This window comes from Vombatus ursinus, unplaced genomic scaffold (genome assembly GCF_900497805.2).
Source record: "Vombatus ursinus unplaced genomic scaffold, bare-nosed wombat genome assembly UNPS02014810.1, whole genome shotgun sequence".
Taxonomy (NCBI): Eukaryota; Metazoa; Chordata; class Mammalia; order Diprotodontia; family Vombatidae; genus Vombatus; species Vombatus ursinus.
Genome location: NW_020954588.1, coordinates 41,562,810 through 41,577,902, shown reverse-complemented (window position 1 = coordinate 41,577,902; position 15,093 = coordinate 41,562,810). Strand labels below are relative to the sequence as shown.

The window sequence follows — 15,093 nt, the reverse complement described above, 5'->3', positions numbered from 1 at the left end:
GGGTGGGGGGAGTCCAGACGCGGGGTGGGGGGAGTCCAGACGCGGGGTGGGGGGAGTCCAGACGCGGGGTGGGGGGAGTCCAGACGCGGGGTGGGGGGAGTCCAGACGCGGGGTGGGGGGAGTCCTGACCCGGGGTGGGGGGAGTCCTGACCCGGGGTAGGGGGAGTCCAGACGCGGGACGCAGGGCGTTCTGCGGTCGTTCCGGAAGGATGCAGGAGCCCCCCGGAGGGCCCCGCCGCCCCCGCGCCCCGGGCCCCGGGCCCCGGGCGCACTCACCCACGCGGTGCCGCTGCGCACTTGTTTCAGGGTTCGAAAGGTGCTGGGCGAGGCGGCGCGGTAGTTGAAGTAGTGCAGGGCGGCCCGGGCGGCCTGCTGGAACACCGGGCTGGAGGGCGCCACGTCCAGCCGCCGCCACGGCTGCTGGCGCTCCGGCTCCAGCGTTCGCCAGAGCCCCGAGAAGGCCTGCGTTACCGCGGGCAGCAGCACGACGAGCAGCACCGCCATCGGACCGGCCCAGCCGGGCAGCCGCTGCTGGCGGGCGAGCATGCCAGCGGGGGGCGGGTGGGGGCCTACGGGGGCGGAGACGACTGAAGGCTGGGCGGCCACGGACCGGGGACCCACGGCTCTGAGCCGGGCGCCGTCCAGCGCGGGCACAAATAGGGGCTCGCGGCCCCTCCCCTCCGCCCCCGCCCCCGCCCGAAGGCTCCGGGGACTCCCTTTCCGGCCAATCCCCGGCCTTCTCCCGCTTCTCCTGGGCTCCGTCCCCCCTCTCCTCCACTCCCTTGGCGCGCTCGCCCCTCCTTTTTCTTCCTCCTCTCTGCCCCCCCGCGCCGAGGTCCCCACCAGCGGAGCTAACCCACCAGCTCACCCGCCTTCCCTCCTCTTTCCTCCCCCCGCCTCGCCTCTGGCTCCAGCTTCCTTGGCTGGGCTCGGTGCCGGGAAGGAACGGCGCCTCCCGGCCGCTGGGGGCCGTGGGCTCTCCCCCTGCTTCTGGTGGGAACGAGCAAGGGCGGGCCGGCCGGGCGGGCGCCCCTGGGTGCTGCGTGGCTGCCCAAGAGGGGTCGCGATCCCCTACTGCGCGGGTCTTACCCAGGAGCCCCCAACCCGGCATCCCGAGACCACCTTTTTGTCCCATTTGCAGCTCCCTTCACTTCCAAGACGAACTCACTGACCCTAGCTGAGAAAAGCCTGGGAGAAGGCTCCCTGTTTAGGGTGCAAAGAATCGTAGCACTTTGGAGCCCGACAGGGACAATAGAGGCAATCCCGTTTGACCCCTTCATTTTGCAGATAAGGAAACTGAGGCCTAGAGAATGTGGAGGGAGCCAGGAAAAGGACCACGGGGGAACAGAAAGATTTTCCAGGAGGGTGTCCTAAGGCAGCGATCCTGCGACTCAGACAACTTTGCGGCCTCTTGCCTTTCTCACTTCTCCATCTCTTTCCTTTCTCGCTTCCCGCCCCATCACTCGGAGGGAGCAGTTTTCTGCAAAATCTAGCGATCTCTTTCCTTCTAACTGACTGCCTTTTCTGTGCTCTCACTTTTCTTAATCTTTCTGCACTTTTGACACAGTTACCATCCCCGCCTTCTGGATATGATCGCCTCTCTGCGTACCTCGAAGATGCTACGATCCTTTACACCCGGCTACTGGCCGGCCTTTAGATCCAGCCAGAATCTCGAAGGCTCAGCACTCCCTGGATTATTCGACCTTCACCACTCTTCCAAATCACTCATCCAGCCCTAAACCAGCCTGCCTCCTCCTACCTTCCTTATTACTGTCTAGGATATCACCAGGATTCACAACCTGGGAGTTATCCAAGCGGCTTTCTTGAAAAAGTCTTCCCTTGCCACATTATAATACTGCCTTCATCTTCAGGGCTGTGACAAAAGTAGACGAGAAAAGCAGGCTGACAACGAAGCAATCTTGACACCGGGAACGATACGCAGAGCCGTGCTCTCAGATAAACTTGTGAAAGATAAATTCAGGCGAGAGGCACAGGGAAGACCGATTCCATATGGGGCTGAGATAGAGACCCAGGGTTATACCATAGAGCATAAAGGTCTCAGAACATTGAAAGAAGGTAGGAAAGGGGGCAGGGTGGGTGGGGGGCCTTGGAGGAACTCCTCAGAGAATTGGTCTCCAATTTTAACTATTCTTGCTCAGTTGTTTGAATGCTGTTAAAGAAATGTAAGCACTCTCAGTCCCCCCTCCCCCAGTTGTGGTGCCTAGGGGGCAAAGCCCTGACCCTCTAGACCTAGCAAAAACTCAGAAACACTGATTAGGCTGAAGTACCTTGGGAAATCAGTGTGGGGTGGGGATGGGGTAAGGTTGCATGATGCCAAACAGAGCAAGAGAATAATTTGATTCAGTACAATTCAACAGATCTATTTTGTGCTAGCTGTTGGTTACCCAAAGATGAAATAAGATACAGCCTCTACCCTCAAGGAGTTTGGGGGTGGGGGAGTGTGACTTCTACAATACCCTTATGACATAAGGCAACGAGAATAAAGGGGAAATTAAGATGGGACACTTGGAAAATTTGAGAAGTTAAATGATTTCCCACCGGTGGGGGGCTCAGAGGAGTCTTCATGGAGCAGGTAGTACCTGAGATGGGCCTTGGAGGTAGGGAAGGATTCAAACAGGTGAAGATGAAGTATCTTTCCTCTATCAGGGACAGTGTGTTTCAAGGCCTGGAAGAAGTGGGAAAGTAGAGGACAAGACAGTGGGATGGCTGTCCTCATCCAGTTTGACTGGAAGAGCCGACAGCATACTGGAGGGAGCTGGAACAGGAGGGGTGTGTTGGAGTCAGACTGGGGGGGACCTTGAATACCTTGCCCAGTGTGGGTTTATCCTAGAGCAATAGGGAGCCAAGGAAGTTTCCTGAACAGGAAAGTGACACAAACAGATCTGTTCATTAGGATGATTTTTTCTGTTGGAAGTGTGAAGGCCAGCTAGATATATCAATAAGTATTTAGTAAGAGTTTACCATGTGCCTAACATTGTGCTGGGGATACAGATACAAGCTAGCAAGACAGTCCTTACCCTCGAAGAGCTTGCATTCAAATGGGAAAAGACAAACCGTAAAGGGGAGATGAAAAGCCAGGCTAGACAGACAAAGGGATAGACTGGACACAGAGAGGCCAATTAAGTGGCAAATGTGGTCTGGGTTATGGGTACTAAGGGCCTCTACTAGTGTTACTGGAAAAGAAAGAAGAGATGGAAGAGATCTGATGAAGGCAGAAGCAGAGGGTCTTGGCAAATGTTTGGATATAGAGGTTGAGAGGGGGCAGCTCGATGTGCCATAGAGAGCCAGGCCAGAAGTCAGGAAGACTCATCTTCATGGGTTCAAATCCAGCCTCAGACACTTATTAGCTGTGGGACCCTGGACAAGTCACTGAACCCTGTTTGCCTCAGTGTTCTCATCTGTAAAATGAGCTGGAGAGGGAAAAGGCAAACCACTCCAGTATCTTTGCCAAGAAAACCCCTAATGGGGTCACAAAGAGTCAGACATAACTGAAAGAACTGAACAACAAAGAGGGTGAGAGAAACAGAAGAATAGGCTGACAAGATTGCCGGCCTGCGTGATTGGCAGGATGAGCGCCATGGACAAAAATAGGAAAGTCAGGGGACAGGTACAGAAAAGATGAGTTTGGTGGGGGAAATGTGGCTTTTTCCATGTTGGAGCAATATAAGTTTGGTTCAGTGGAAAGAATACTGGATTTGGAGTCAGAGGACCTGAGATCAGATCTTGGCTCTTCAATTTACTAGTTTGATGACCTTGAGAAAGTCACCAAACCTGGACTCTAGCCCCAGTTTTCCCAATTTTAAAACGAGGGGATTGGCCCAATTGATGATCTAAGGTCCCTTCTAGTTCTGAATTCATAATCCCATGAGATATCTAGGAGGCAGTTGGAAGTGTCAGTCTGAAGCCTAGGGGAGAAACTGAGACTAAAACATAGATTTGGAAATCATCCGCATATAAAATTGATTCTTGAAGCCATGGGAGGGGTTGAGAAGACCAAGGGAGAGAGTATAGAAAGAGAAGGGAAAAGGGCCAGGGACAAAGATGCCCACATTTAGAGGGTGGCAGCCAGAGGAGGAGAATCAGCCAGGAATGGAGATTGATAAGGACTGGTCAGACTGGTAGGATGGGCCGTTCAAGCAAAGGGAGGGGGGAGGATCAACAGTGCCAAGAGGTGGAGAAGGAGCAAGGGGCCATTCATTGGACTGGGCAGTTAAATCATCATTGACCAGGGAGGGGACAATTTCAGCCCAGTGGAAGGGTGTCGTCTGGTTAAAAAGTGAGAGGATAGTGACAAAGTAGAGGCAATTACTCTTTTTTTGGAGTTTGGTAAGGCATGACTTGGGTGAATATATGCTCATCATGAGCATTTAAAAATTTAACTGAATAGTATCTATTCTAGAAGTGATGTTTGGTTGGATTACAGCAGCAGCAGCAGCAGAAAAAAAAATACTGACTCTGAAGTCAGAGTATTAGCCTCTGACTATTTGCTACCTATGAGACCTGGACTTTAGTTTCCTCGAGTGTAAAATGGTGGAGCTGGGCGAGGTGCCTTCTGAGGTCCCTTCCAAGGCTTTCTTCATGATCCTATGAGCATCATGGCCCCAGTGCCAGGGAGAAGCCTTGGAGTTGGGAAGATGTGGGTCAGTCTCACCTCTGACAATTCCTAGGCAAGGAGCCTTGGGCAATTCTCTAAGGCTCTAACCGACAAGGTGACTTGTGATCTGCCTGGGGGAGGGAATTCCTACCTGATGAAATCACAAGGAATCCTTTCAAGTTGGGAAAGTACTTTCTTCCCAACAACCAGGTCAGGGTAGGTAATATAAGTATTTTTAATCCAGTTTTTTAGAGGAGGAAACAGACTCAGAGGGAAGCGAAGTTGGGGAACCTTAGGTAATGTGGCATTCTTTAAATGGAAAAAAGTAGAAGCATCTTTCTAGTCCTTGAGGCACTGACATATAGCTAGAGAGCTGGCCTCGAAGCCCAACAGCCTGGTTCAGATCTTGTCTCTACTCGACATGTACTGATTGGGTGATGCTGGCAAGTCACCTGACTCCTTGGTCCTGTGGGGGATTGTCTAAGATTATACAGTGGAGAGAAGGTATTGACCTTTATTGGTAGAGAGACTTTCCTCACTTGGGGGTTCTTTATACCCCCCAATGAAATCATAGAGTTGCTAGCCATATTAAATCTTTAATATAAACTGAAAAATGGGAAAAATAAATTAAGTCCACAGACATGACAAAAATTATATATCAGGATTTATTCTTGCATCATATATAACCTACTTTCTTTGCCCTGATTCAGACAGTTACATAGAATCTTGGAATCCAGTAACCATCTCTGTGTGTCCCAAACAGAGGATGTGAGTTCACACTGGGCCCAAGTGGATTGGTGCATCTTACTTTCTGGAGTTGGGGGGGAAGGTGTCTGTCTGTCTGTCTATCTGTCTGTCTACCTACCTGTCTATCATTTATCTATAATCATCTACCATCTAGCTATCATTTATCTATCTACCCAACTTTAGCATCTATAATCTATTTATCTGTCATTATTCTTTGCATGTCTCTAGATCTCTTCTGAAAAGACTAATTTTGGAGAAGAGCAAGTTTTGGGAAAAATACTGATATGAGAATAATGAGTGAACGTTCATGTTATGCTTAGTTTAGACTTTGCCAAGTGCTTCCTCTGCATTATATCCCTTGATTAGCTGAGTTCAGTCTTGGTCTTTTAAGTTCTCCGGCGCCAGCAGGCCAGTGTCCAGAGGGGCAAGTAAGAAGATACTTGCAATGGTGGGAGGCAGTGTGGGAAAAGAAATCAGCATTGGATTTAGAGGCAGAGGACCTGAGTTCAAATCCCAGCTCTGCCACTCCTCATCTGCCTGACCTTGGGTGAATTAATGTCATTGGCCTCAGTTTCCTCATGTATCATATATGGGGGTTGGGTCAGAGATGGCCTCTAAGGATCAATGGTGTTATGTTCAAGGCACTCAGTGAAGCCCTGGGGATACACAGACCCAGAGATAGTCCTTACAATCAGGGAGCTAACAGTCTCTTGGCAGGATAGAACACATCATGCAAAGAGGTGGAGTATGAGAAAAATTGAGCAGGGAGAAAGCATTTGTCATCTGAGGGGTATCAGGGAAGGTTTCATGGAGAAGGCAGCTCTCAAACCCAGCCTTGAAGGCAGATAAGAATTCTAAAAGGCAGGAGATACATCATCATCATCATCATCATCATAAATAACTGCTGAGTCTCTAGTGCCTTAAGATTTACAAAACTTTCAGAATTCATTATCCATCTGTCTCACTCTATCCTATAAAATAGGTGCTACTATTGTTCCCATTTACAGATGAGCAATTTGAGGCTCACAGACATTCAGTGACTTAGCCAGGGTCACATAGCTTATAAGTGGATGAAGTGGGATTTGAACTCAGGTCTTAAAATCTTGGGGTTATAGATTTAGAGTTAGAAAGGACTTTAGAGGTCATCAAGTCCAACTCTTTTCATTTTACAGATGAAGAAATTGAGGCTCAGAGAAGTTAAGTGACTTACCCAGGGTCCCACAGCCCTGTGTCTGAAGTGAGATTTGAACCTAGATCTACCTGAAAGCTAATCCACTGCCCTGAAGGGAGTAGTAATTTTGGGCATGGGAGAACTGGATTGAGTCTAGAAAGAGATGTCCAGTAAGCAGATGGAAATTCAGGAAAATGTTTTCTTTCTGCTTACCCTCTTGTCCTGCTATAGGCAGGAAGCATAACACCTAAAAAGCCAAGAATTGATTAGCAAACACAAGAGTGTGGGCCGGTGAGGTGATCTTGGTCAGGTGAGGTGGTCTTGGCCAGGTGAGGCAATCTTTATCTGAGCTGTTCTGGAAAAATAAAAACCACTTAGAAAATGTGGTTCATCTGCTTTGAATATGATCAATTTTTCTTTTCCGTTCATGGTTTTGCTAAGGATGGCCACTATCCTGAGGAAGGGAGGGTATGCTTCTTTCAGACTTTGGTAAGTTTGTAAGAACTGAGCTGGGGCAAATAATCTAGAGACAATGAGATGTGAGGGTGGGTCCCTTTCAGACTGAACAGTCACCTCCTAGAGGCTGAGTGAGTTCCTTTTAGATTTTTATTTGATTTTTTTTTTTTTTTTTGCTTTGTGGTGAGGCGATTCGGGTTAAGCAATTTGCCCAGGGTCACACAGCTAGTAAGTGTTAAGTGTCTGGGCCAGAGCTCCATTCACTATGCCACCTAGCTGCCCCTAACTCCTTTTAGATTTGAGGGGATTGTTTTGCACCTTACAAAGGTGCAAACTTTGAATTTATTCATTTGAACCTTGTAAAGGATATGAGGCTTTGAGTAACTCATTTGTCCATGGCAGAACCAGAAAAGCAGCTCAATTAGTCTTTTCCCCATGCTTCTGGAGCATTTCCCTATCTACTTATTTGCATGGACCAACAGGAGAGATTTAAGAGTTTGTTTGTTCATTTTTTAACTGCGAAACCCTGAATTCCAGAGGCATTTTTTTTTTATTGGACAAATGGCCATTGCCTGGTTATGACTAGTCTGTAGAGTTGAAGATTTAGGACATTTGAAGAAATAGTCATCATCAATCAGGAGGAGGTCTCTTACTAAAGGAACTATGAGGAAATATTGTGATAGGAAAGTTGTTGCCTCAGGGCACTGAAGTTGTTGGCATGATTTTCTCTGATCTCCCACCTGAAGAGTGGCAGTGCTCAGAAATAAAACCCTGAGGGAAAAGAATTAGTCAGGCTTCTGTCAATCCTAGGGAAAGGGTCTTTCTTCTTTATGAAAAAGCAAGTCAGGATGGCATCTGAGGATTGCAGCTAAACTGAAAGCTGGAGGTGGTGAGATTACAAGTACCCAGTGAGGAGCAAGCCTAGGTGATCCAGGGGAGGCCACTGTGGACCTACCCAGATGCCATAGGAAGAAGAACTCTGCAGCAGTAGAAATGTGAGCTGGCTATGTTTTCCTTCAGTGTGTGTCTCTTTTCTAGTGAGCTCTGTCTGTGTATGTGTTTACTCTTCCCACTGATGCTGTGTGTATTTGTGGGAGAGGATGCCCTAGGGTTATGAGGGAATTTTTTTGTTGTTGTCATGCTTTTACTCTGCAATCTCTGTAAATGCCTTTGCTTGAGCTAATCTTGTTGACTGGCTTACTATTAAAGGTAAACACACTAGTAGGGGCTCATGAATTACAGTTTTTGGAGTGCAGACCCACAGAAAGCCCTGAACCCTGGGTACCCATTTTGGGACCATGAGTTGGTAGGAGATAGGCTAGAGGGTGTGCTACTAGGGTTTGGCTCAAACAATCATGGGGATGATCATCAATATTTTCCAAAATTTCCATGATCAATGTTTTTCTGCCTGCCACAGGGAGGTAAGATGGAGTGAAGGAAGGCTTCATGAAAGCCCATTAGATTATAAACTCCTTGAAGGCAGGGACTGTCTTTTGCCTCTTTTTGTATCCTCAGTGCTTAGTACAGTGCCTAGCACATAGTAGGTGCTTAATAAATGTTTATTGAGGATGATGATGATGATGAAAGAAGAGGACTTATGAGTTAGGTCTTGAAGGAAGAAAATATAATAATATATAACAAGATATACATAAATATATACTTATATACTATATATAAAATATAACAAAAGAGTTTGCAACAGACTCGATGCTTATGACATCTCCTACTTCCAAGCCTTTGCACAGGCTGTCCCCTATGCCCAGAATTCTCCCTTTCCTCACTTCTGTCTCATCTCCAATTCCATTCAAACCATGTTCAGGCTCAGGGTACCTTCCTCCCTGAAGCCTTCTCTGATTCTCCCCATCCATTGTTCCTCCTCCTCACATTGCTTGCCAAAGTTACTTTGTATTTACTTTGTTTACAAGACTTTGTATCTGTTGTACTTTAAGCAATAGCGGCTGTTGATGGACATATCCCCTCATTTCTGGTCAATTCAATTCAATAAGCTTTGATTAATCTCCTTTGTTACTCAGTTATTTCAATTATGTACGACTCTCTGTGACCCTATTTGGCGTTTTCCTAGCAAAGATACTGGAGTGGTTTGTCATTTCTTTCTCCAGCTCATTTTACAGATGAGGAAAGTGAGGTAAACAGAGATAAATGATTTGCCAAGGGTCACACAGCTAGTAAATGTCTGAGGCTGCATTTGAACTCAGGAAGATGAGTCTTCCTGACTTCAGGTCTGGCATTTTGTACAGTATGGCGCCACCTCGCTGCCTGATTAAGCTGCCTGATTAAGCTCAAAGTAGGGCAGTTACCAGGCACAGTTGATAGAGAACTGACCTCAAAGTCCTGATTCTGCCTGATGCTGGCTATGTGACCCTGAACAAGGTCACTTACCTCTTAGTTCCCTAGGCAACTTTGTGCGGCAATAAGGGGAGGAGAACTTGGTGTTCAGCCTTGGTAGAGGAAGTTCCTCCAGAGAGCTTACTACACCTGGGCAATCACAGGTTTGATTCCCTACCTCCACTCTACCCCCTCACCCCACAACCCCCCAATATGCACAGTGCTCTGCTGAGCCCCTAAGATGCGTAGACAAAAGGAGAAATAGCTTTTGCCCTCTGGGAGCTAACATCCTGCTGGAAGGACATAAGTAAATACAATATCATACACAGTGATATTAAGAGGCAGAAAGCACAAATATCAGCGTGTTTGGGGAAGATCAGAAGAGGCCCCCTGTATGGAAGGTTGACACCTGAGCTGGGTTTTGAAGGAAGCTCAGAGCAGGTGTTTCCAAGATGTCTGATGGAGGAGAGAGATACACTAAGACAAGGCACAGAATGCAGTAGGGTTGATACTGACAGTATTGAGAGGTCCCTGGCACCAGGCAGAGATCATTTCCATTAGCTCCAATTCAGCCTTAAAAGAGAGATAAGGGACTTCACTAATGCCCCTCCCTCTCTGCTCCATGAACTCCATGACTCAGAGATCTGAATTAGGGGAATCAGCAAAACGAATAGAAGACATCTTAACTGTGCAGCCCAGTTTCTTGTAGTGATTATTGGGAATGAGGCATGTATACAAAATATGGTGCCCTAACTTAAATAAGAGCATGAAATAATCCTGTCTATGACCATCAATGACAGTTATTAACTGTATGAAATGTCTTGGCAATGCCCAAGGGGATGTACTTTAAATGACAATATTCAACACAAACTTCTAATGTGAAATTCCCAACACACACAATCACACACACACACACACACACACACACACACACACATATGCTTTATGGACTTAATAATAAAATTAGGTTGGGTACAGAGATCACAGTGTACCAGAGAAAAATAACTAAATAAAAAGGTTTTTTCTTCAAAAGACAGACTATAGCTTTGTTTGTTTCTGATTGGTTTGGGCTATTTTCCTGTTTTGTATGTAGCAATGCATTGTTTTTTTTCTTGCTTCTTGCTTTTTTTCCTCCAAGCATCTCTTGCTTCTTTTTCTGAGAAAGTTGTCGCTATCCTGTTTTGATAATCTTTCATTTGGTTTCTGGGTCCCTGGTGTCACTAGTGCTTACAATCTCAATGTTTTTCTTTACCATCCTACATGAAAAATTTTAGGAGGTTTTACTATTTTTTAAAGATTATATTGTTGTTAAAAGATAGTTTTTCTTCTTGCAAATGTTTTATGAGGTTGTGTTTACTCATAATTACTAGCAGATGGCTTTGCAATGTAATGAAATGAATATGGGCAGTACCACATGTATTGAATTTTGCAACTTTTCTAAGTGAAGTTTGATTTTGGCATCTCACAAGAGTTAGGAAAACAATGTCTTTATGGTCCCATTTGTGCATTTGGGGTAAAGCATGCCCAAGCTTTGTTCTTCTATCAATCACTATGGTCACTATGGTCAGGGAATTTCCAAGGATGGATAAACATTCAGGTGTTTATCCATAAATGGAAATACACAGCAAAGAACAATGGAAAACTTACTTCTTTTCCAGGAAAAATGTCTTTAAACAACGGTTGGAAAAGTGGGGCTTAATTTTTCACTATTCATGGAAAGGGCATGTTGATTCCAATAGAGAAGAATTTCTTTTTTAAAAAAATTTTGAGAAAACTTTTAAAGAAAGTATTTTGTGAAAGAAAAGTCTAGTTTGGGCATTGTATTGCTTATTAAAGGGCAGCTGGGTGACAAAGTGGATAGAGTACTTGGCCTGGAGTCAGGACGACCTGAGTTCAAATTTGACCTCAGACACTTACTAGCTGTGTGACCCCCGGCAAGTCACTTCACCCTGTTTGCTTCAGTTTCCTCATCTGTACAATGAGTTAGAGAAGGAAATGGCAAGCCATGCCAATATCTCTGCCAAGAAAATTCCATATGGGGTCACGAAGAGCCAGGCACGACTGAAATGAGAACAACACCACTTACTTATCAAGCTTTAATAGCTTAAACTGCACTAAGACTTTGGGGACAGCCTAGATATTAAGATCTTAGATTTGAAGCTGGGGGGACCTTATAAATCATCTAGTACAACCTCCATATTTTACTGATGAAGAAACTAAGTACTCCCCTCCCCCCCCAAGATGACTTGCCCAAGGTCACATAGTCTAAGCGGCAGAGCTAGGGTTTGAGCCCAAGTCCTTTGATTTAGGTTCTGGGTAGCACAGATACCACACTGCTTCTCCAATTAATCAATCCACACGCATTTAAGCTTTTGCTGCATGACAGGCACTACTAAGTACTGGTAACTTGAAAACAATTCGTGCCTTCAAGGATTTTCCTGAGCCAGTAGGAGACAAAGTGCCAGTAATCAGGTAACCCTTTAATTTAGTTTCATTGTGAGGAACAATTTTGCAATTTGGGAATTCTGATCAGAATTCCACCTTGCTGAAGTGAAGACAGAGCTTCCATACATAAATCACAAGTGGGAAGGGAGGGGGGAAGGTGGTTTACAAACAATTGTTCCCATGGTTTCCCATTACAAACCCACAAATGGAAGACAATACAACAATTCTGGACTTCTGTAGGAGCAATATTGCTGGAGTTCTCGGGGGTCATTATTTGGTGGGTCACAGGACCAGAGTTCTGTGACGGGAACAGGTCCTACAGTCTTTGATTCGCTTCACTTCATGTACGTAGGCACAAAGATGCCAGTGATTGTGAGCCTTGTCAAGGTTTGATTGATCAATTCAAGCTGCATTGTGAGTGTGACTCACAATCTGGAAAAAGGCAATTCCGGAAAGTCTAATCCATTAGTATATTCATTACACATACCATATCAGTTATCATAAAAATCAGAATTCCTTCCACATAACTTACATTTTAATGAGGGCAACAACCTGTAAATGATTAGGTATATACATAGAATAGGTGGAAGGGAGAGGCATTAGCAGCTGGGGGGACTGGGAAAGGCCTAGTACAGCTATTCAGTTGTATCCGACTCTTCATGACCCCGTTTGGGGTTTTCTTGGCAAAAGTACTGGAGTAGTTTGCCACTTCCAGCTTCTCCAGTTCATTTTCCAGATGAGAAACAAGGCAAACAGGGGTAAGTGACTTGCCAGGGGTCACACAGCTAGTAAGTGTCGGAGGCTGGATTTGAACTCGTGAAGAAGAGTCTTCCCAAGTCCAAGCCCAGTGTTCTATGTACAATGGCACCACCTAGCTGTGGCAATAGAGCTGTCTTAAAGGGAGCCAAGGAATGTAAGAGGCTGAGTTGAGGAGGGAGAGCATTGCAGGTATGAGAGACAGCCAGAGCCAAGGTATAGAGGTAGTGTGTGGAGGGAGTGTCTTGTGTGAGGAACAACCAGAAGACCGGTGTGGCTGGACTGGAGAATGTGTGGTGGGGAGTAAGGTGTAAGAAGACCGGGGAGGTTCAAAAAGGGAAAAAGACCTATTTGTACAAAAATATTTATAGCAACTTTCTTTGTGGTGGCAAAGAATTGGAAACGGAGGGGCTGCCCATCAGTTGGGGAATGACTGAGTAAGTCGTGGTATATAAATGTAACATAATACTATTGTGCTATAAGAAATGATGAGCAGGTGGACTTCAGAAAAACCTGGAAAGACTTAACATGAACTGATGCTGAGTAAAGTGAGCAGAACCAGGAGAACACTGTACACAGCAACAGCCACATTGTGTGATGATCAACTATGAATGACTTAGTTCTTTTCAACAATGCAATGATCCAAGACAGTTCTGAAGGACTTATGTTGAAAATGCTATGCACCTCCAGGGAAAGCACTGCTGCAGTCTGAATACAAATTGAAGCATATGATTTTCACTTTCTTTATTCTTTTCATGTTTTTTTCTTTTGTTCTGTTTCTTCTTTCACAACATGACTAATATGGAAATATGTTTTACATGGTTGCACATATATAACAAATGTCAAATTGTTTACTATTTTAGGGAAGGGGGAAGGAGAAGGAGGGAGAAAATTTGGAACTCAAATTTTTTTTTTTAAAAAATTAATGTTAAAATTTGTCTTTACATATAATTGGAAAAAAATGAAATACAAAGAGATAACCTTTGTAAATAGTTAAGTAGAAGCAGCAGCAGCAGAAAAAGAAGAAGACTGGGGAGGCAGGAAGGGTCAGGGCTGGGAAGAGCTTTAAGTGACAGAGGAGCTTATATTTGATCCTAGAAATAAGGAATCCTTGCAGTTTGAAGTGAGGGAGGGGTGACATGGTCAAACCTACACTCACTTTTTTTTAATTTAAAAAACATTTTTCAATTCCCAAGTACTATTTTCTCTCCATCTCATATCCCTCCCTCCCCATGAACAACACCCACAAAAGAAAAGCTGAAATGTGCAGTCAAGTGCAGCCATTTTTCTCATCGACCAGGCCCTTAAGTGCGCATCTCATTCTGTGTTTCGAGTCCGTCACCTCGCGTCAGGAGATGGGAGCGTGCCTGATTCATCTTTGGCCCCCTGGAGTCAGGCACATCTTCAGTTGAGAAAAATCACTTTGGCAGCTGTGAAGCGGAAGGAACCGATTGGAGACAGACTTGAAGCAGAGGGAATTAGCCGATTAGTCCAATGAGAGGTGATGAGGCCCTCGTGGGTGTGAGAGTGCGTGTGAGAGATGTGGAGGAAGGAGTTACAAGATTTGGCCCATGATTTGATATGTGGGGTGAATAAGAGTGAGGCTGACCCTGAGGTGGTGACCTGGACACGGGAAGGATGATGGTGCCCTCTCTGGTATTAGGGAGATTCAGAACAGGGATGGGCTTGGGGGAAAAGATAATCCAGCTTCCCCTTTCATGAATGAGGAGGCTCAGGCCCGGGGAGTAGTTGAAGAGCTGCCCAAGCTCGTGGAAGTTTTGAGTGACGGCCACGATTTGAATCCAGGCAGATAGAGAAATAGAGATCCCATTTTATTAGGCACTTGCCAACGCGCCAAGCCCAGGGTTAAGAGGTGGAGGTACAAATGCAAGCAGACAAAATGGTGTTGGCTCTATTCTAATGGGGGGGTGGGGGGAGCGACACCGCATCCCATGGAGATGGGAGCATGAGTGAAGTGGATCATAACTGGGCGCCTTCCTAAAGTGAGGGGCCAGGGATAGGGTGCCACCGATCAGGAGAGTAGGACCCCAGGGGGAGGTGGGAATTTAGGAGGTGAAGAGAAGGAAGAGATGGAGTCCCAGGCCCTCTGACTTCAAATCCAGTGGTCTCTTCTACTGTACCAGCAACCTGAGGGATATTCAATACTTCGATCTCATCCTCAGGATATTAAACGCCAAATCATGATTGCGTGAGGTTTAGTAACTATGCTGAATCCAAGCAAACACCCTGGGAGGCACTGAAAAAAGTCCACTGCCTCTCAAATACAGTAGATATCGGGTCCTCTTGCTAGGACATTGGATGCAGTGTTAGACCTGGAGTTAGAAGGATCTGAGTTCAAATGCTAGCAATGGGACCCTGGGCAAGTTACTTAACCGTTGTCTGCCTCAGTTTCCTTGTATGTGTCTCCTGGAGCTGTAAGCATTATGGCCAATAAGAAATGTGCGTTCTTGTGTCATTGGGTCCTGTGGCAGTCTTAGAATGTCGGCTTAGAGCCTGAAAGACTCATGTTTGACATACAGTCCTTGACATGAACTGG

General features: G+C 46.0%; 1 protein-coding gene across 1 annotated transcript in view; it reads right to left on the bottom strand.

The window, feature by feature from the left end:
- RARRES1 (retinoic acid receptor responder 1) overlaps window positions 1–546 on the bottom strand; it is a 36,111-nt gene extending 35,565 nt beyond the window's left edge. Inside the window, exon 1 of the mRNA XM_027876022.1 lies at window positions 277–546. Coding sequence (XP_027731823.1) covers window positions 277–546 — 270 coding nt within the window. The remainder of the gene's footprint in view (window positions 1–276) is intronic.
- Window positions 547–15,093: the final 14,547 nt, after the last annotated feature.